The 20,735-nt window shown below is 47.6% G+C and overlaps 1 protein-coding gene across 3 annotated transcripts in view; it reads right to left on the minus strand.

Annotated features, from left to right (window-relative positions):
• IL17RC (interleukin 17 receptor C) overlaps positions 1–14,237 on the minus strand; it is a 176,510-nt gene extending 162,273 nt beyond the window's left edge. For all 3 annotated transcript variants that reach the window (XM_063940950.1, XM_063940951.1, XM_063940949.1), the window contains exon 1: positions 13,552–14,237. In XM_063940950.1, coding sequence (XP_063797020.1) covers positions 13,552–13,674 — 123 coding nt within the window. In that variant the 5' untranslated portion in view covers positions 13,675–14,237. The remainder of the gene's footprint in view (positions 1–13,551) is intronic.
• Positions 14,238–20,735: the final 6,498 nt, after the last annotated feature.

Below are 20,735 nucleotides of genomic sequence, written 5' to 3' on the forward strand. Positions count from 1 at the left end.
GCGCAGTCGCACTGCGGACATTGCGCATGCGCAGTAAGTGGAAAATCACAACATAGCGAAAATCGGTAACACGCGAACAACTCGGAATGACCACCTATGGGCCTGATTCTGAGTAGGACGGAATGCGATATTTGCACAAAGGATCGATGTTTTTGAAATGCGCATGTATATAAGTCGCACAGCTCCTGCGTCCCGCGGTGTGTACGCACAGAGGCACAGTAGCGAGTGAGATGCGCGGTCTCAGACATGTATTGGAAATGCATTGGGCGTCCCTGGGCGGTGACTAATCAGACGCACAGAGATGGTTTGTCTTATGGGCGTGTTATGAGAGTGTCGTGGGCTGGTCGCTGACCTGGTTGTGAACTCAGATGCTTAATCGCTCACCTTGGAGGCCACACTCTGACGGGAATCTGCACCTGGCATGAGGCAGGTGCTAGATTCGATGGTGCATCCAATGGTAGCACCTGAAGACGCGCCCAGCGGCACTGTTGCTTCTAAAGACGCACAAAGTGGGTGTCCCAAAAATTGTACACTGTGATGCACGGCTGTACACCGGAGGAAGGGCTTCTACTAACAGGTCGTTGTAGCAGCATGCAACTCAAAACTAGCCCCAATCCTGGCCATTGTAAATCACATGTGTGCCACTGTCCTCAACTGGACAAAGAGCTGAGAGCTGAACCAATCACACTGATGTATCATGCCTGCTTGTTTCTCTATAGTGACACCGACAGGGCATGCCCGGTCTGCCTCAGGGCCATCTCAATGTATAGGCACATTGGGCCACTGCCCAGGGCCTAACGATTCTAGGGGCCTTTGAGTTGTGCCGAGAGGCCTCTGCGCCCCCCCCCCCCCCCCCCCCCCCCCGGATGATGCCTCCAGAGCTTCTTGGGAGGCAGGCCGAGTATGCTGCATAGTTGCCCTGATTGTGAATTACACACAATCAGAACGGCCAAGCGGCATTCTCTACCTGCCTCCCAGCCTGCAGCCAGACAGTGAATGGCTATCAGAAGCTGATTGGTGGATGGCTGGAGCTATTCACCAGTTAAAGTGCAGCCCTGGTCTGCCTTCTGCAACTTCCTGCACTGTACCTTCAGCACCGGCAGCCTGGTAGTGTCCAAATCTAGGCGGAGGGAAAGTGGGGGATAACAGTTCCAACAGGTAACATTCTGCTTAAATTGTGTAAATAGTGCACAAGTCTTCTGGAAACCAGCTCAGTCACTCAGGTATGCATTGTTTCAATTCTGGTTGCTACTTCAGCAAGAAGCTGAACAATTCCAGAGAGCTATTGACTTATAAACTTTGTTCTGGATATCGCCCAGCAAACTTCTTCCAACTGTCATCAATGTACCTGTTGTTTATAGCTGTCAATGTCACTGGCTCAGCCATATACTGTAGTCAGGTGACCAGTTGTTTATACTGTCTCTGGTTTGGTTCCAGCACTGTGTACTATCTCTTTTCAAAATCAAGGTCTATGAGAGGTAGGCAGGGACAGCTGAAGATCTCACAGTGGCATCCAATGAACCCTAACAATGTAATTCAGTTAGGGATCTTACCTGTCCGGCTGATAGCGGGACTGTCTAAGCTTGGTAGAGATCCTGGCTGGGACACAGAAGGCACACTGCTATGTAAACCTGGGCACTGACGGCACAATAGTGCAGCTGACCAGCCGACATGGGGGGTCATTCCAAGTTGCGCGGCTGCTAAAAGTAGCTAGCGAGCGATCAACTCGGAATGAGGGACATGGGGGAGAGGAGGAGCAACGACCAATAATTGGATCACCTCAATTCACGGCCTGGAGTCGACTGAACGGCGGACAGAACGTTAACCAAACCAAACGATCTAAGTTTTTCATCAGTTTTCAGACTCATACTGATCGGCTTATCTGAGCAATTATTGGTTAGTGGGCCTAATTTATATCTGTACGTAAACCCGATAGTTTCCCTATAAATACATTGGCCGTGGGTCTGCACAGACGCAAAACCCATTTTGACATGCTGTGGAGAGAGGAGGCGGCACCCGTCACCGTTCTTTAAAACGGATGCAAGACATGCCCATTTTGAAGGTGTGATAGATCCAGGGTCTGCGTTGTCAGACGCAGAGTTCCTGAACCAGGGTCTCCGGAAGCCGATGACCAGCCTGAGTAAGCTTCATCTTATGCATGCTGGGCGGGGCCTAAAACCACTGTGAATCATGTGGAGCGATGCTGCAGAATGAGGAGTGCATTGTATTACAGGGAGAGTGTCACCCACATACAGTTTGCATAATACAGTGTGGCAGAACTGAGGTTGTCACCAGACTAGTACTAGCAGGACGGGTCACCAGTATAATAACACAGAGATGGGGCACTAGGGAGAGGGTGTCACCCTTATAATGTCTGCACGGTACTTGGGAGGTATAAGGGATGCAATGTGTGAGGGCAATCTCTTCCTGAACTCACATAACGGGAGATGTGTCAAGTCTTTGAGGAGAGATAAAGGGAAGTTGCCCAAAGCAACCAACAGGTGCCCACAATTTCAAATACTGTGCTAGATAAATGACAGAAGATTACTGGATGCTTTGGGCAATTTCTTAACCTAATCCCTCTCCAAAGCTTGCTACGTCTCCCCCATAGAGAGCTATAATAACTAGGTTAGATGGCAAACCATGGTTCAGGTCTGCCAAACATCCATGCTCAGTTTTGGTCACAGACTTAAGAGGTCTCACATCCACCATAAGTGGCGCCTGTTACTGCAGCCAGGGTGCGACCCTATGCACAGGTGAACAATGATTGGAGTATTACTGGACATCACCAGGGTTGCCATCAGAAATTGTGGGACCCGGGACTGACAAACTGCACCCCCTTCACCCACTGTAACTACACCCTTGGGCAGGATCCAGGGATAGGCCCCCCTCTCTGTCCATGCCCGAGGTTCCAGTCTCCCCCCCTCCCCATTGGCGGCCCTGTTGGCCAGTACACATCATTAACAATATTTCCGAACTGGAAACCATGGAATGCATTAATGTGTAATCTGGTCTAGGGCAGGAAAATCAACACAGATCTATTGTGGAAATACATTAAAGAGAACAGGCTGTAAGATATTGCCGGCGGTTGTACATTATTTGTCTTGGCATGCCATAGTGGGACACCGCAGATTGCCCAAGTAGTCCAGCCTATCAGCCAGAAAGCACTTAAGGGACCAGTAAACAATGATTACAGTTTTAATAAAAAAGTATCTTTGACGATATTTGGGATGTGGGGACTTTGGTGTAGGAATTATGGGCCCTCATGTAGCTTCAGGTGCAGTTTTGCTACTTTATCAAACCTGCTACTGGCTGCAGTTTAATGCAGTGGGGCTGCACAGCACCGGGAAAGGCCTCCCAGCATGCAAATATCCGGCAGTGATGCAATCGCAATGTAACTGCGATCGCATCGCTGATTTGTGGATGCCCCCTGCCTCCGCAGCCAGGCTTCGAAGGCAGGCGCAGGACGGTCATTTTCTGGGTCGAAGCAGTATGACATCCAGCAACTGCCCCAAACCCATCCTGGTTTTCATTGCCACGTATGGCACGGCGGCGATGCTTCCGCATGTTTAAGGTAGCCCTCTGCCTACACAGAGTAGCTGCGAAGGCAGACGGTTACACGGCATGTTTCGGGTCTCAGCGGATGCGTGTGACGCAGGCAGCAGCCGGGGCCCGCCCCACAAACGGTCCATGCATGCCTGCGTTGTCTGAGCCGCGCCCCCCTCGAGGCCGCCGCAAAGCCCCTTAAACGTCCAGTTGATGACCCCTCCATCCCCACAAACGCTGCTGCCTGTCAATCACATAGTGCACATAGTGCTGCTTCTGCGCGTGCGCATACTTCACAGGGCTTTAGCATGCGAACGCAATCGTACCTGCGTTCAATGCTCAGTTAGGCCCTTTGTCGGGATATTAACTACATACGATTGCTAACTGCCCTCTCCTCTTGTGGCTGAGTGTGTGGGCTCCGTTAACAATATAGGGGTGTATTCAATTATTGTCAGAAACCGCCGTCTTGTCGGAAAGATGGCAGTTTCCGATAGGAATAGCTCGGAAGGGGTTCCGACCTATTCAATGTCGGCTGGTTTTTTCCAACAAGTCGGGAATTCCCAACTTGTCGGAAAGCACGCGGATCGGCGGCTTAACGTGTATTGTCGGAAATGCGGACAAACCCGACCGGTTTTAGCCCCATTTCCGACAATGTCAATCCGACATGAATTGAATATGCCCCATAGTGCACGTCTTCAGAGAGAGCTGTCTGTCTGTCTGCCTGTCCTTCAGTACCCTGTCTCTTTTTATTTATAGTTTGTCCCTAAATATAAAATGCAGCCGGATGTTCTTGCCCTACATCAATACATTTTAATAAATAAATATATAGTGCTCATTTTGTAGAATCTTTCTAACATGGTTTTCCTGATTTTACAACGTATTTGTATTGATTTTATGAATTTATTATAGTTTTATTAATGGGTATTTCTTTACTATAAGCAATCTGTATGCATACTTACCATTTGTAGTGTATAAATGTTGACATTTGATAATGATATTTAGCACAGAACAATGCTTAGAACTCTGCCTGCAATGTTTCCAGGTAATATTACTATATTCATAAAATGCTCCCTATGATAATCGCTAGGGAAAGACACATTTTTTGTCGTGTTTGGACAGCCAGCTTGCGACAACTCCTTCTGTGTTCTCCCTAATACATTTATTAGATATCAGATTTGTTAATGTGAGTAGATCGTAGTAAAGCAAAGACTCAACATCAACACATTTAATTAAAGACAATATTTACTGAGTGGCGCAGGGCAGATAAGACAGGACATTGCATCGGAGATTGAATTTAGGAAATAAGTCACTTCTGTTGTGAAAGAGTCTGCAATAAAACTGACAATGTCAATTCCTCCCACAGAAAAGGGATTACCCCACACGGCCAAGCACACATTGGCTGCAATTTAAGGGGCACCAGGTAAAATGTTGGCACCAAATTGATCAGGGTCACAGAGCCTAGCTCTGCCCCTTACACTCTTGAAGCTCCACCCCTGAGCTCTGCCCGGCCCACATCTCATTGCACACTAAAGCAGAGGGACCATTGATGGGTAAAACCATCGATGGTTGCCTTGCAGATGGTTTCACACCATCAAGGTTATCCATCAATGGTACCATCGATGGATAACCCACCGATGACCATCCCTAGGATGACTAGAATCTGCACATAGGGGGTTATTCCGAGTTGATCGCTAGCTGCTTTCGTTCGCTGCGCAGTGATCAGGCAAAAAAATCAGCACTTCTGCGCATGCGTATGCGGCGCACGCTTGTCGTACTATTACAACGAACAAAGTAGTTTCACACAAGGTCTAGCGTAGCTTTTCAGTCGCACTGCTGGCCGCAGAGTGATTGACAGGAAGAGGGCGTTTCTGGGTGTCAACTGACCGTTTTCAGGGAGTGTTCGGAAAATCGCAGGCGTGGCTGGCCGAACGCAGGGCGTGTTTGTGACGTCAAAACAGGAACTGAACAGTCTGAAGTGATCGCAAGCGCTGAGGAGGTCTGACGCTACTCTAAAACTGCACAAAAAAACTTTGTAGCCGCTCTGCGATCCTTTCATTCGCACTTCTGCTAAGCTAAAATACACTCCCAGTGGGAGGCGGCATAGCGTTTGCACGGCTGCTAAAAACTGCTAGCGAGCGAACAACTCGGAATGACCCCCATAGGGCCTGATTCATTATTGTAAGTAAAGCACAAAAAGCAAGTAACTTTGTGTCCGTAACAAACCATGCTGCCACGCAAGAGGAGCAAATACATTTATATTGTTTCTGTGCAGGGTAAATACTGGCCGCTTTTGCATGTAGCCCACAAATGTTAGACAACTGTATTTTTACACTGCAGTTTAGATTTCAGTTTGAACACATCCCACCAAAATCTAACTCTCTCTGCACATGTTACATGTGTCCCACCTGCAGTGCAGCATGGTTTTTTTCAGTGGTTTGCTTTTTTGCTTTACATACAGACATGAATTAGGCCATCTGACAACAGAGATTATCTAAATCCTTATCTTTTTTATGACAGTAATCTCTTAACAGTATATACATGTATAGAGTGGAATTACCAGCTGCAACCGTTATCAGCAGATGCTGACATGGGAATATGTACTTCCATACTGAAGACCTTGAACCACTGATTCGCAAACACTATCAACTGCGTAGTATGGGCTCATAACCCGATATATGGATAAAGTAAATGGATTAGTTTTGTCACAATACAAAACCTTATAATGGACTGAGGTTTGAATGAGGCCACACTCTGAACCTAAATGGAACCCTGCTTTTTCTGTAGGCGAGAGCAGCTGCCATCTTTATTATCAGCACTTACACCTACGCCATGCTAGGCGTACCTCGCTTGGGGCGTGGTTAGTCCCTCGCGTTATCTGGCTCCATGTCATTTTAGCCCCACCCCTTCTCTACGAACCTGCAATCCCCAGCACTATTTCCCCATCCTGCCCACTTCACTATGAAGTGCACAGGATGTGGGAGTTCCTGCTACTCTTCCGTAGGTGCAGGGGACTACCTGAAAAATCGAGAGTCTCCCGCAGCTTCCGGGAATGTTGGCAAAAAGAAACTTCTGAAATAAATCTGACTCAGAATCGGCCGAAAGGAATGGCAAGATGCGTATGTTCGCTACGGCGCATAAGTCTCATTCGATGCGACCTGCGTGCAACTGAGAATCAATATATTTTGGAAAAAAGTAACCTAGAAGCCATACAGTAGCTCCCAGTATTGGGCAGTTTGTACTCATGCTGGGGACATGGATATGGTATGCTGGGGGCAGGACTGCGGTACACTGGGGGGGGGGGTGACTGCTGCAGGCTGTGGGCGTGACCATATCATAGTGGATTGGATTAAAAGAGAATTCTCAGGATTTCAGTGATTAATAAATTGGGGAACGTGGGATTTGGGGATTCTGTGTCATCACGGGGTTACAGTTCTTTAAGCGCCAGCAAACGTAACTGGATTATGGCTTCCGGGAATTACTATGACCATTAGTCCTACATGCAAAAGATTCTTTTTTTCTTGCACCAAAATTTTATTTTACCCCCTATCCTAGCAGCTAGAGGTGTTGGCAGGAGCCCCGGTGTTCTCAGTACAGGGCTACGTTTTATGGGCAGAGGCGTCACTTACCATAAGTACACCCGGCGCGGCGCTGGGAAAAAGGGGACGAGGCTTCGTGGGAAAGGGCGGAGCTTTGAGTCCCGACCCCTGTTTTTTGTCGCTCCGGGGGTTCGGGAGGTGGTGATGCCCCCCCCGGGGGGCTGCCGTGGCTGCAGTGACGGCCCCTACACAGTTTCAGGAGCCGAATGCTGCATATAATGTAACAGTGCATCACTTGGCTCCTGTCGCTGAGCCGGAGCTGGCATTTTGGTGTCACCCCTCGGCGGGTGTGTCACCCGGGTGTAGGCCGCACCCCCTTGGGACGCCACTGTTTACGGGTTCCATGTATAGATAGACAGTGTCGGGTGGTTGTGTTTGCGTGACCAGCGGTCTTGGTCAGCATTCCGACACAGGGTTCCCAGCATCGAGATGGCTGGCGGGGAAAGGGGGCGAGCGCAACTAGCCACGCTGTGGGCGCAATGGCGGGCACCCAAACTCGTCTAGACAGACATGTCAACCATATGGGGTCGGCCTAGTGACTGTCTATCTAATTTCTGTAGCTCTGTAATACCACGCCCATGTTTTACCAGGTGGGAGGCACTTTTATTTACCGGTCCGATTCCCCCTTTCAGAAGTCTGGTGTCTGCGCTACAGTATATGGCTGCCTCATATGCATATCTATGCTGCCGCCTAAAATGCAGTGCTGAGTCACTTGTAACACAAGCAATGTGCGACTCGCAGCAATCGCGCAATTGCACTTAACAGTGCGTATTTTAGCTGCCATTTCAGCATCAGGCCCTAAGGGAAACGCGGAAACAGTCACAGACACAATTTGTCACCATAAAATGAATGAATAATAAAAAATTTAAAAAAAATAATGCAAATGTCCCCCGACCAGACAGTACAGCGGAGATGTGGCAGGCAGAAGCTTCTGCTATTATGTCTGTAACCTGCTAAGGGCTGTGACACACACTGGCCGGTTTCTCCCGGATGGCAAAAAGCCGGACAAACTTTGTCCGGCTTTTTGCCATCCGGGAGAAACCGTCAGAGTCTGTCACACAGGACGGCTTTGAGCCGTGTGTGATGCTGTGCGCATGCGCAGCATTAGACACGGCTTGGGGAAAAAACGTTGTGTGTGAAAGCTCCCCTTCACACACACGGTTTATTGGCTGCAAAGATGGCCCGGCGCCCGCCCGGCAGCCGGACCTTCCAGTGGTGAGACCCGGCTGCAACCCGGCAGCCGGGCCGAGGCCGTGCAGTGTGTAAGGACACTAGTCCTCACACTGTTCATTACAATGCCGGCACGGGGAAAAGCCGTCCGGCTTTTTCCCGGCCGGCAAAAGCCGGGTAGTGTGTTTTAGCCCTTAGGGCGTATACAGGCTCTGGCAATTCTGATGGACAGTGTTAAATCCCGGGAAATGCTGAGATGGGTTAAAGAAATTGATATGAATTACAGCTATGGCTTAAGGAGAGATTTTGCACCACAAATACATTTTTAAGATGTGCCAGTGACAGCTGGCTGTGTTGCTAGGAGGAGGCTGGAGGATCCGGGCGTGTGCCAAGACGCTGGCACCACACAGGTGAGGGTGGCCGGAGTGATCCTAAACTTTCGGGGTCTCTGAACTAAAGGGTCTATGTACTCAGCCTTGGACGGAGATAAAGTATCAGCCAATCAGCTCCTAACTGCCATGTCACAGGCTGGGTTTGAAAAAGGACAGTTAGGAGCTGATTGGCTGGTCCTTTATCTTCGTCCACTTTATCTCCATCTAAAGGGCCATACACTAGAACGATAATGCCCGATTAAATCCGATTTCGACCATTCGGGCCGATATATCTGATGAAATCGGGCATTTCAGATGTGTTTTACAGCCGATCCGAAGCGCGGTTCCGTGAGCATCGGATCGGATCCCCTAGATTGGTTGGGATCGCATAAGATACATTGTATGCAAAAGGACCGCATATGATGTATCCTATGCGATCCTGCCGCCCGGGAGGCTGCCGGGCGGTTGAAGGGTGATCGCCTGCGACATGAGGGTCTGACATGTCGCAGTAGTGTACGGGGCCCTTAAGGCTTAGTAAATAGAACCCTAAATGTCTTGGAGTGAGATACATTGGAGAGAGATAAAGTACCAACCAACCCCTTAGGCTGGAGCCACACAGTGCATTTTATCAGGTTCCATTCAGCGAGACACGCTCGGCAGGAAGGAGCCAGCACATGGGCTCCTATCCGGCCGCACACACACACATTATGCAGCGGCGCCGCATCCACCGGACCCAACTGCAGCATGCTGCAGTTGAGCCGGATGATGGGACGACTGGATTTCAAGTAGCACACATACATTTCAATGTATTTGCTTACACAGTGCGGCTGTGTTCAACTGAAAACCGATCGTGGCACTGGCCGGGTGCTGCTCTGCGGGGGTCCTGCAAAACGGATCCGGCGAAAAACGCTATGTGCGGCCCAAGCCTGTCATTTCAACACAGACTGTAACTACATGTTTAATTATAAAGATGTCAAATACATTTATTCAGGCGCCTTAAAGTGTCCACACTGTTGTGCATAAAAGGATGATACAGTTACAAAATTGAAAAATGAATACACTATACAGAGTTATACTATGAACAAAACAGCAAAGAGCTAGGAGCTGCAAGTAGTAGTATATATAAAGCCCAATTCAGAGCTACATGCAATTCCGATACAAATATGTCCTCATTCATCTTGCCACAATAGGCCATGCAGCGGGAGATGCCTGGCGTGAGCTGACAGGTCCTGTGCAACCCGACTGCATCATGCATCCTTTTTTGCTAAAAATTAGTCTTATTCGCTTCGCTATGTGAATAAGACACACAAGATTCTGCTGATTAAAATGATATGCAGCATGTCTATATTCTGTGTGCAACCGCAGCTGTATCTGCATACGAAATGCTATGCTAGTGTCAGTGGCTGTTTTCTAGGAAATCACTGTAGCGCAGCATTTCGAATGCAGATACAGCCAAGGCCACACACTGAATATAGGCATGCCGCATATCATTTTAATCAGCAAAACTACTTGTGCATCCTATTCACATAATTTTGCCAATATTATGCATTTTAATGGGAAAAATCACATGAAAAGATTATCAGCGCTACCGAGTCACGCCACGGTATGGTGTGACAATAATGGCTGTTTAACATGCAGGGAGGCTAGATGTAAGTGGACACATCTGTATTTATAGTTGAGTGATAATTTTGCTTCTGCACGTGAGCATAAATCCCTAAACCTCGTACAGCGGCATGCATTATGCAGCGTGTACAAAGGCGCAGTTGTGATTGAGACACATGGAAACAGGAATGTCTTGGAAAAAGTGCTGGGAGCCCTGGGCGGTGACTGGGAAGAGGCTGTAAAGATGCAAAAAATGGCCTGTTTTATGGGCGTTTTATGGAAGTGTCGCAGGCATGTCACTCAAGTATGTGCGTACACAGGTGCTTCACCGTTCACATTGGAGGCCACAGTCCTTTGCCGTATAAATGTGCTACATTTACAATGAGCATTTATAACTGCCGCTAATGTATTAACATGTCCATGCTCAGTACAGTTTGTCTCGTTGGTTGCACTGCACCTGGCTGACAACTGACACAGAGAAAGTCAGCATGGATTAGTCCAATAACAGCAATTATGATAAGGCAGACACATCACCTTTATACTGTAGGTCCAAAGTCCCCTCACGGACAGCAGAGGTTTAATAATCCGTAGAAGTTGATTTATAAAATCAATAGTCCTACTTGGACCGATTGTATGTTCAACATTGCAAGAATTCCCCTTTTAAAGGTATAAATCATTTTGGGGGATAGTTATTGATAGCTCCCTGTGATTCACAACGCCTACAGAGAATTCACTGAGCACGGCAGCACACTGTAGTAGTGTAAACTAAATATTACTGGTTACGGTCCAACATAAAATAAAACTAAGACATCAAGTGAGAGCAAGTAACAAAAATTCTGCAATAACATTTAGCAGTTATTCAGCTGCCGGCCTATAACTAGTTGCCGTAGTTTTTGTTATGTTAAGTCCGGCCACAGACATGTTCCCTGGATTTGCAATTTTGATCAACTGTGCAGCACCACTTGGCTTATTTAGCATGCTAGATCCGACTCTCAATATATGTTCGTATACTGTATATATGACAGGGCAAGTGCAACTTTTTAGTTCTGTATGCTTGGTGCAATTCTCAGTTTTTCTATTTGTGTTTACTGAACAAACATATTTCACACCTACCAATGGGGGTCAATTTTATTCAGCGACAGTTGAATAGCGCCGGGAGTTAGCTCATGGCACTCTGCAATACAGCGCCAAGTGACACCAATTGTCGGGAATTCTTCTCTCACCCCCGGGGATGAGAGAAGAAACCCAACAAAAGTGCTGCCGCGAGGCCGGCGCGAGGCTGACTCTGTTGGGAATCAGCATCACGCTGGGGAGTTAAGTCGGAGAATGCCCGTTCTCCCGACAATTCAACCTGTTAAGTCGGCGAGAACAGGCCTTCGCCGACTTAACTTGAGCTGAATTGAATAGCGCCGGTAACTCCCGGCGCTATTCAACTGTCACTGAATAGAATTGACCCCAATGTCTCAATTTTGGAGGGACTGTCCCGATTTGAGGGGACTGTACCACAATCACGTGATTGGCACAAATTGAGGTTAGGCGGTATGTCCCTTCAGTGAATGGCATTTTTTTCATCTTGAGCACACCCACTGGGTTTTGACAAACCCGCTACGATGCGGTTGTGCCTCAAAAGCTGGCATGACCACACCATTGTGTCCCCATTCCAAATTCAGCAATGCTGGAAAGTATGATATTGGGAAAACAGAAGAATCGTGTTACAGTGATGTCACATGTTCATGCTGTGCTGGTGGGTAAAATGACCCACAGTATGTCCACCATCTGAAGAGGTGATTCACAGTGAGGGTTAGGTAACATACATACAAGCTGAAACAGTGCAGAAGTCATCCACAGATAACTAACAGTCATTAATGAAGTGCCCTCAAAGTGTTGCGCAAATCACTTTCGTTGTGCACCCTGCACCTATCAAGGTCCACGCATAATCTACTCCTTTGGGAGGCGCCTTGGGTGCCTAGAAGTGTGTCTATATGTGCGGAGAGGTGGAAAACTGTACTAAACTGTCAACACTACATCAATGTACAACCACCCTTCATCAAACTTATTCCAATTTCCACTTAAACAATGCTCGTATCTAGATCGAGGACTATATTGAGGACGTTTATCCTCTTGTTAAAAATGTGGACAAGAGTGTTTCAACATTTTTAACGCAACCCCGCTATTCAGCAAAGGGTTAACGGACAAGATAACGCAATTATCTTCTCCGTTCCAACCCATCATGTTGAATATCACACAGTAGGGATCACTCCATTGATCTGTACTGCGGATGAACGTTTTATGCTATTCAGCAAAAATAAAAACGTTAAAACCTCCAGATAAATCTTTACTTTATATAACGCCATTTCAAAATAGCGTTATATAAAGAAAATCATTACAAATCAGCATCTCTGCCAGGACAGAGAGAAATTTTCACATCAGTCCCTGCAGGATCTTGAAAATGTATGTCTAGCTTTAGCGAGCCTCCCAAAAATGCATAAATTGATTAAAATGTGTGCATAGGCTTAGCTAGTCTGAATATATTTCTATTTACGTGGTTTTATACATACATTTTATTTATAAAATGCATATATAAACCACATAAATAGAAATGTATACAGCCCAATGTAAATCCTATACACATATATTATAATAAGTGCAGAAGTTTATGGGGGTCTGGAGCATGGCATACAATTGCGCTCGTCAATGATTGGGACAATATCGACATTCAATTCAATTGATTTTCGCACGTGCGCTATGTATTAGAGTCCTAAAGACGGAAATTATATGGAATAGAAAAATTGCAGGCCAGGAAATCCCAAGGACAGCGGAAATAAATCTTGCTAATACCCGTCTCTTGCGTTTGCTGCATCTCCACGTTTTTTGCCCATAACTCAGCCCGAATATCCCATTAGTCCGGAAATATTTACCATCATGACTGGTTGGTGCACATTTTAGCACAAACGGTAAAGTTGCATATCTACACATCACTGCATTAGTGATGCCTCAGGAATGTAGAGGAATTTACTGACACTCAGTTCCTCTTACCAGTGAATCCTGCACAGGGCTTTCAGTTTAACAACTCTATACACGCATGTTCCAACATTGCCCCCGTACGCAAGAACCAGCTCCTTGTGTACCTGGGCACCCCCAATGTGTATGCTGCCCAAACCATCCCCATGCAAGGCACTGATTTCCCATTCATATGGTGGCTATACAGTGAGCATCCCCCTCGCACCCACCCAATCCCATGACCCCATTCATATCCCCTCACTCACCCCTGTACAGGTGACTTGCTTCACATCACTAGGGAGGGTTTCCAGTGTGATACTGCCATGGGTGCCAGTTCCATGCTGTAGGAGCAGTACCAGCAGAAGGGGGCAGAACGCCAGTGGTGTCATTGTCACTTGTCTAACAGGTGCAAAGTTATCAGGCAGGAGATCCAGAGGTCTTTATTACAAGTGGATGACAGGGTAATTACAGCAGACTACAATATACACCAGCAGCCAGGCTGGAGGGGCACTGCCAGTAATGGTGCAAAAGGGTGTGAGGGTTAATATCGGAACTGAGAAATGGAATATAAAGAAAAAAAAAAGAAACAGGGACATAAAAAGAAGTATCCAGTGACAGTTTTCGGGCTAATGTGGGGGAGCCACACTGCCCCCTGTCTGTCTGCACTGTAGGGAGGCTGTCACAGATGGGGTCCAAGGGGCAATCGTGTCTCTGGTCTCTGTGCCCCTAGCCGGAGTCCCGGACCCCCAGGCGGTTCATGATGAAGGGAACAGCTCCGGCAGGTCCTGCGCACTGTCCCTGAAGCCTGATGCTGCTGTCCGGGCTCCTTGTGCGGCAGAGCGGCCCCTGGATCACCGGGACCCCTTGAAACAAGCCCAGGCAGGTCCAAAGGAAAAGCCAGTCACAGTCACTCTGCAGCCGCAGTTCCCTGTTCTGTGAGCTGAGCCTGCCTCTCCTTCCCGTCAGTCCTCCACACCCTGCTGCTGCTGCTGGTTATAGGTACACCTCCAACATTGTAACACCCAGTCTTCCCACATCCCTGGGAAGGGAAAGAGTACAGCGGCAGCAGCTGCAGAACCTCTTAGGGGCAGGATATTACAACACCAAGGGTCATACATTGGGGATCACTTAGAAACAGGACAAAGGAGACCACATTACAGAGGTTATTTCATATCAGCCTCTAATATCACTGCTGACCACATTACAGGTCATGGTCATCTTCTATCAAAACCCAGAAATGACTACTGTATCCCACCAAGGTTGCATTAATATGGATGGCCGACATGCAATATGTCGACATGATCACAAGGTCGACATGATTTTTTCACAATTTCTTTCATTTTTTGACCTTTTTCATGCTTAACGATCCACGTGGACTATTATTGGGAATAGTAACCTGCTCCCAGCACAGCGGTAGTGGAGCGAGGCACCGTGCCCGACGCATGGAGAGCGAAGTGAGGGGACACGGTGCACTAATTGGGGATCCCAGTCACTTTTCAAATAAAACGACACCAAAAAAAGTTTAAAAAAAACTCATGTCGACCTTTTTCTAAATTGACCTAATGACCATGTCGACCTAATGACCATGTCGACCTAGTGACCATGTCGACATAATGCATCTCGACCAAACGTGGTAGATCCAATGTATGTCGACCTAACTCAGGTCAACCTAATGAACCACACCCTATTACTATACAGAGCCCCACATTCAGCTGATGATAGAAAACACCCACCCATTGGCTAGTACAATGAGGGTCAGACAAGATGTTAATTTGAAATAATAAATCCATAATAAATAAATAGTTATAAAAGGTTTTCCACCGTCAGTTCCATTTATATAGCGCTTTTCTCAATGAGGACTCAAGGCGTTTTGCGCTGCGCTGCTGCGCATATCCGAAAACACACACATACACCCTAGGTTCCTCTGACCCCACCCCTATCAGTTCCACCTCATTTGCCACTCTGTAACACCCACCCCCGCTCAGTCCCGTGCTACCCCCTCACTCACCATCTGGCCACCCCTCAGTCCTGCCCCAATACTTACCACATTTTTGGCAGCGCATTCCTCCACCTCTGCCAGCTCTCCTATATGTTAATGCCCCAAAGGGTAGACGTACTCCTTGGGGCATTAGCATGTAGGAGATGGGACATGCCTAATACAATTATTATATAGATGATGCAAATTGACTCTCGGGTAAATTTACTAACTATCGGTTTTGGCTGGTTGATCCTTGGGAGGGCAACACCCTACTTTTTGGTGGGTCCTGACTTTATGGGAAAATCCAGCACTGGGCTGACCAGTTTGGGGCTGGTAGCCGATATGGCGGGGGGAACCCCACACTTGTGTCTCCCTGCTATAACATGAGACCCTCAACTGGTACAGCCTGGTGCAGGTTAAATAAAAATTTGGATAACCCCCACCGTTTTCCCCATATTTTCCAGTTATTAGCCCAGGCTAAAAGGTCTGGGCTGGTTATGGATTTGCAGGGGGATTTTACACCTAATAAAGCATTCTCCCAAACTTGCCAGCCTCAGGAGAGTTTGGGAGAAAACTTTGTTGGGTGTTAAAAAATGGTTTGTGGGTCTCATGTTCTAAAGTAATTTTTGGTCATTTTTGGTTTTGACTTTAGTAAATGGGCAGTTTCGAATAGTGACGGATAAACGACCAAAAATCCCTAAGTGACCTTTAGTAAATAATACCCATAAAATAGGTCCTAGAATAATCATGCTATAGTCTGTTGCACCAGCCAATTGTGTATGAAACTCAGACACTGGCCCAGGGGCAGATGTAATAAGCATGGAGAAGTGATAAAGTAGAAGGTGATAACGCACCAGCCAATCAGCTCCACCTGTCATTTTTCAAACCCAGCCTGTAACATGACAGTTATGAGCTGATTGGCTGGTTCATGATAACCTTCCACTTCACTTCTCCAGGCTTAATACCCCTCGATCTAGAAAGATTGTGATGAACTGTTCAATCTATCCTAACCCCACTCACAGTTCTCCATCTATCCAAAATGACTTTTCTAGTTTTTTATGTCTAACAAATGACAATTGGTCATTATTTAATTTATGAGTAAAGTTGCTTGAAGGCTATTTCAAACTAGAGATGTGCACTTGAAATTTTTCGGGTTTTGTGTTTTGGTTTTGGGTTCGGTTCCGCGGCCGTGTTTTGGGTTCGACCGCGTTTTGGCAAAACCTCACCGAATTTTTTTTGTCGGATTCGGGTGTGTTTTGGATTCGGGTGTTTTTTTCAAAAAACCCTAAAAAAACAGCTTAAATCATAGAATTTGGGGGTCATTTTGATCCCAAAGTATTATTAACCTCAATAACCATAATTTCCACTCATTTTCAGTCTATTCTGAACACCTCACACCTCACAATATTATTTTTAGTCCTAAAATTTGCACCGAGGTCGCTGGATGACTAAGCTAAGCGACCCTAGTGGCCGACACAAACACCTGGCCCATCTAGGAGTGCCACTGCAGTGTCACGCAGGATGGCCCTTCCAAAAAACACTCCCCAAACAGCACATGACGCAAAGAAGAAAAAAAGAGGCGCAATGAGGTAGCTGTGTGAGTAAGCTAAGCGACCCTAGTGGCCGACACAAACACCTGGCCCATCTAGGAGTGGCACTGCAGTGTCACGCAGGATGGCCCTTCCAAAAAACACTCCCCAAACAGCACATGACGCAAAGAAGAAAAAAAGAGGCGCAATGAGGTAGCTGTGTGAGTAAGCTAAGCGACCCTAGTGGCCGACACAAACACCTGGCCCATCTAGGAGTGGCACTGCAGTGTCACGCAGGATGGCCCTTCCAAAAAACACTCCCCAAACAGCACATGACGCAAAGAAGAAAAAAAGAGGCGCAATGAGGTAGCTGTGTGAGTAAGCTAAGCGACCCTAGTGGCCGACACAAACACCTGGCCCATCTAGGAGTGGCACTGCAGTGTCACGCAGGATGGCCCTTCCAAAAAACACTCCCCAAACAGCACATGACGCAAAGAAGAAAAAAAGAGGCGCAATGAGGTAGCTGTGTGAGTAAGCTAAGCGACCCTAGTGGCCGACACAAACACCTGGCCCATCTAGGAGTAGCACTGCAGTGTCACGCAGGATGGCCCTTCCAAAAAACACTCCCCAAACAGCACATGACGCAAAGAAGAAAAAAAGAGGCGCAATGAGGTAGCTGTGTGAGTAAGCTAAGCGACCCTAGTGGCCGACACAAACACCTGGCCCATCTAGGAGTGGCACTGCAGTGTCACGCAGGATGGCCCTTCCAAAAAACACTCCCCAAACAGCACATGACGCAAAGAAAAATGAAAGAAAAAAGAGGTGCAAGATGGAATTGTCCTTGGGCCCTCCCACTCACCCTTATGTTGTATAAACAGGACATGCACACTTTAACCAACCCATCATTTCAGTGACAGGGTCTGCCACACGACTGTGACTGAAATGACGGGTTGGTTTGGACCCCCACCGAAAAAGAAGCAATTAATCTCTCCTTGCACAAACTGGCTCTACAGAGGCAAGATGTCCACCTCATCATCATCCTCCGATATATCACCGTGTACATCCCGCTCCTCACAGATTATCAATTTGTCCCCACTGGAATCCACCATCTCAGCTCCCTGTGTACTTTGTGGAGGCAATTGCTGCTGGTCAATGTCTCCACGGAGGAATTGATTATAATTCATTTTAATGAACATCATCTTCTCCACATTTTCTGGAAGTAACCTCGTACGCCGATTGCTGACAAGGTGAGCGGCGGCACTAAACACTCTTTCGGAGTACACACTTGTGGGAGGGCAACTTAGGTAGAATAAAGCCAGTTTGTGCAAGGGCCTCCAAATTGCCTCTTTTTCCTGCCAGTATAAGTACGGACTGTCTGACGTGCCTACTTGGATGCGGTCACTCATATAATCCTCCACCATTCTTTCAATGGGGAGAGAATCATATGCAGTGACAGTAGACGACATGTCCGTAATCGTTGTCAGGTCCTTCAGTCCGGACCAGATGTCAGCATCAGCAGTCGCTCCAGACTGCCCTGCATCACCGCCAGCGGGTGGGCTCGGAATTCTGAGCCTTTTCCTCGCACCCCCAGTTGCGGGAGAATGTGAAGAAGGAGATGTTGACAGGTCGCGTTCCGCTTGACTTGACAATTTTCTCACCAGCAGTTCTTTGAACCCCAGCAGACTTGTGTCTGCCGAAAAGAGAGATCCAAGGTAGATTTTAAATCTAGGATCGAGCACGGTGGCCAAAATGTAGTGCTCTGATTTCAACAGATTGACCACCCGTGAATCCTTGTTAAGCGAATTAAGGGCTCCATCCACAAGTCCCACATGCCTAGCGGAATCGCTCCCTTTTAACTCCTCCTTCAATGCCTCCAGCTTCTTCTGCAAAAGCCTGATGAGGGGAATGACCTGACTCAGGCTGACAGTGTCTGAACTGACTTCACGTGTGCAAGTTCAAAAGGTTGCAGAACCTTGCACAATGTTTAAATCATTCTCCACTGCGCTTGAGACAGGTACATTCCACCTCCTATATCGTGCTCAATTGTATAGGCTTGAATGGCCTTTTGCTGCTCCTCCAACCTCTGAAGCATATATAGGGTTGAATTCCACCTCGTTACCACTTCTTGCTTCAGATGATGGCAGGGCAGGTTCAGGCGTTTTTGGTGGTGCTCCAGTCTTCTGTACGTGGTGCCTGTACGCCGAAAGTGTCCCGCAATTCTTCTGGCCACCGACAGCATCTCTTGCACGCCCCTGTCGTTTTTTAAAAAATTCTGCACCACCAAATTCAAGGTATGTGCAAAACATGGGACGTGCTGGAATTTGCCCATATTTAATGCACACACAATATTGCTGGCGTTGTCCGATGCCACAAATCCACAGGAGAGTCCAATTGGGGTAAGCCATTCCGCGATGATCTTCCTCAGTTGCCGTAAGAGGTTTTCAGCTGTGTGCGTATTCTGGAAACCGGTGATACAAAGCGTAGCCTGCCTAGGAAAGAGTTGGCGTTTGCGAGATGCTGCTACTGGTGCCGCCGCTGCTGTTCTTGCGGCGGGAGTCCATACATCTACCCAGTGGGCTGTCACAGTCATATAGTCCTGACCCTGCCCTGCTCCACTTGTCCACATGTCCGTGGTTAAGTGGACATTGGGTACAGCTGCATTTTTTAGGACACTGGTGAGTCTTTTTCTGACGTCCGTGTACATTCTCGGTATCGCCTGCCTAGAGAAGTGGAACCTAGATGGTATTTGGTAACGGGGGCACACTACCTCAAGAAATTGTCTAGTTCCCTGTGAACTAACGGCGGATACCGGACGCACGTCTAACACCAACATAGTTGTCAAGGCCTCAGTTATCCGCTTTGCAACAGGATGACTGCTGTGATATTTCATCTTCCTCGCAAAGGACTGTTGGACAGTCAATTGCTTGGTGGAAGTAGTAAAAGTGGGCTTACGACTTCCTCTCTGGGATGACCATCGACTCCCAGCAGCAACAACAGCAGCGCCAGCAGCAGTAGGCGTTACACGCAAGGATGCATCGGAGAAATCCCAGGCAGGAGAGGACTCGTCATAATTGCCAGTGACATGGCCTGCAGGACTATTGGCATTCCTGGGGAAGGAGGAAATTGACACTGAGGGAGTTGGTGGGGTGGTTTGCGTGAGCTTGGTTACAAGAGGAAGGGATTTACTGGTCAGTGGACTGCTTCCGCTGTCGCCCAAAGTTTTTGAACTTGTCACTGACTTATGATGAATGCGCTGCAGGTGACGTATAAGGGAGGATGTTCCGAGGTGGTTAACGTCCTTACCCCTACTTATTACAGCTTGACAAAGGCAACACACGGCTTGACAAATGTTGTCCGCATTTCTGTTGAAATACTTCCACACCGAAGAGCTGATTTTTTTGGTATTTTCACTAGGCATGTCAACGGCCATATTCCTCCCACGGACAACAGGTGTCTCCCCGGGTGCCTGACTTAAACAAACCACCTCACCATCAGAATCCTCCTTGTCAATTTCCTCCCCAGCGCCAGCAACACCCATATCCTCCTCATCCTGGTGTACTTCAACACTGACATCTTCAATCTGACTATCAGGAACTGGACTGCGGGTGCTCCTTCCAGCACTTGCAGGGGGCGTGCAAATGGTGGAAGGCGCATGCTCTTCACGTCCAGTGTTGGGAAGGTCAGGCATCGCAACCGACACAATTGGACTCTCCTTGTGGATTTGGGATTTCGAAGAACGCACAGTTCTTTGCGGTGCTTTTGCCAGCTTGAGTCTTTTCATTTTTCTAGCGAGAGGCTGAGTGCTTCCATCCTCATGTGAAGCTGAACCACTAGCCATGAACATAGGCCAGGGCCTCAGCCGTTCCTTGCCACTCCGTGTGGTAAATGGCATATTGGCAAGTTTATGCTTCTCCTCCGACAATTTTATTTTAGATTTTTGAGT

This window comes from Pseudophryne corroboree, chromosome 9 (genome assembly GCF_028390025.1).
Source record: "Pseudophryne corroboree isolate aPseCor3 chromosome 9, aPseCor3.hap2, whole genome shotgun sequence".
NCBI lineage: Eukaryota > Metazoa > Chordata > Amphibia > Anura > Myobatrachidae > Pseudophryne > Pseudophryne corroboree.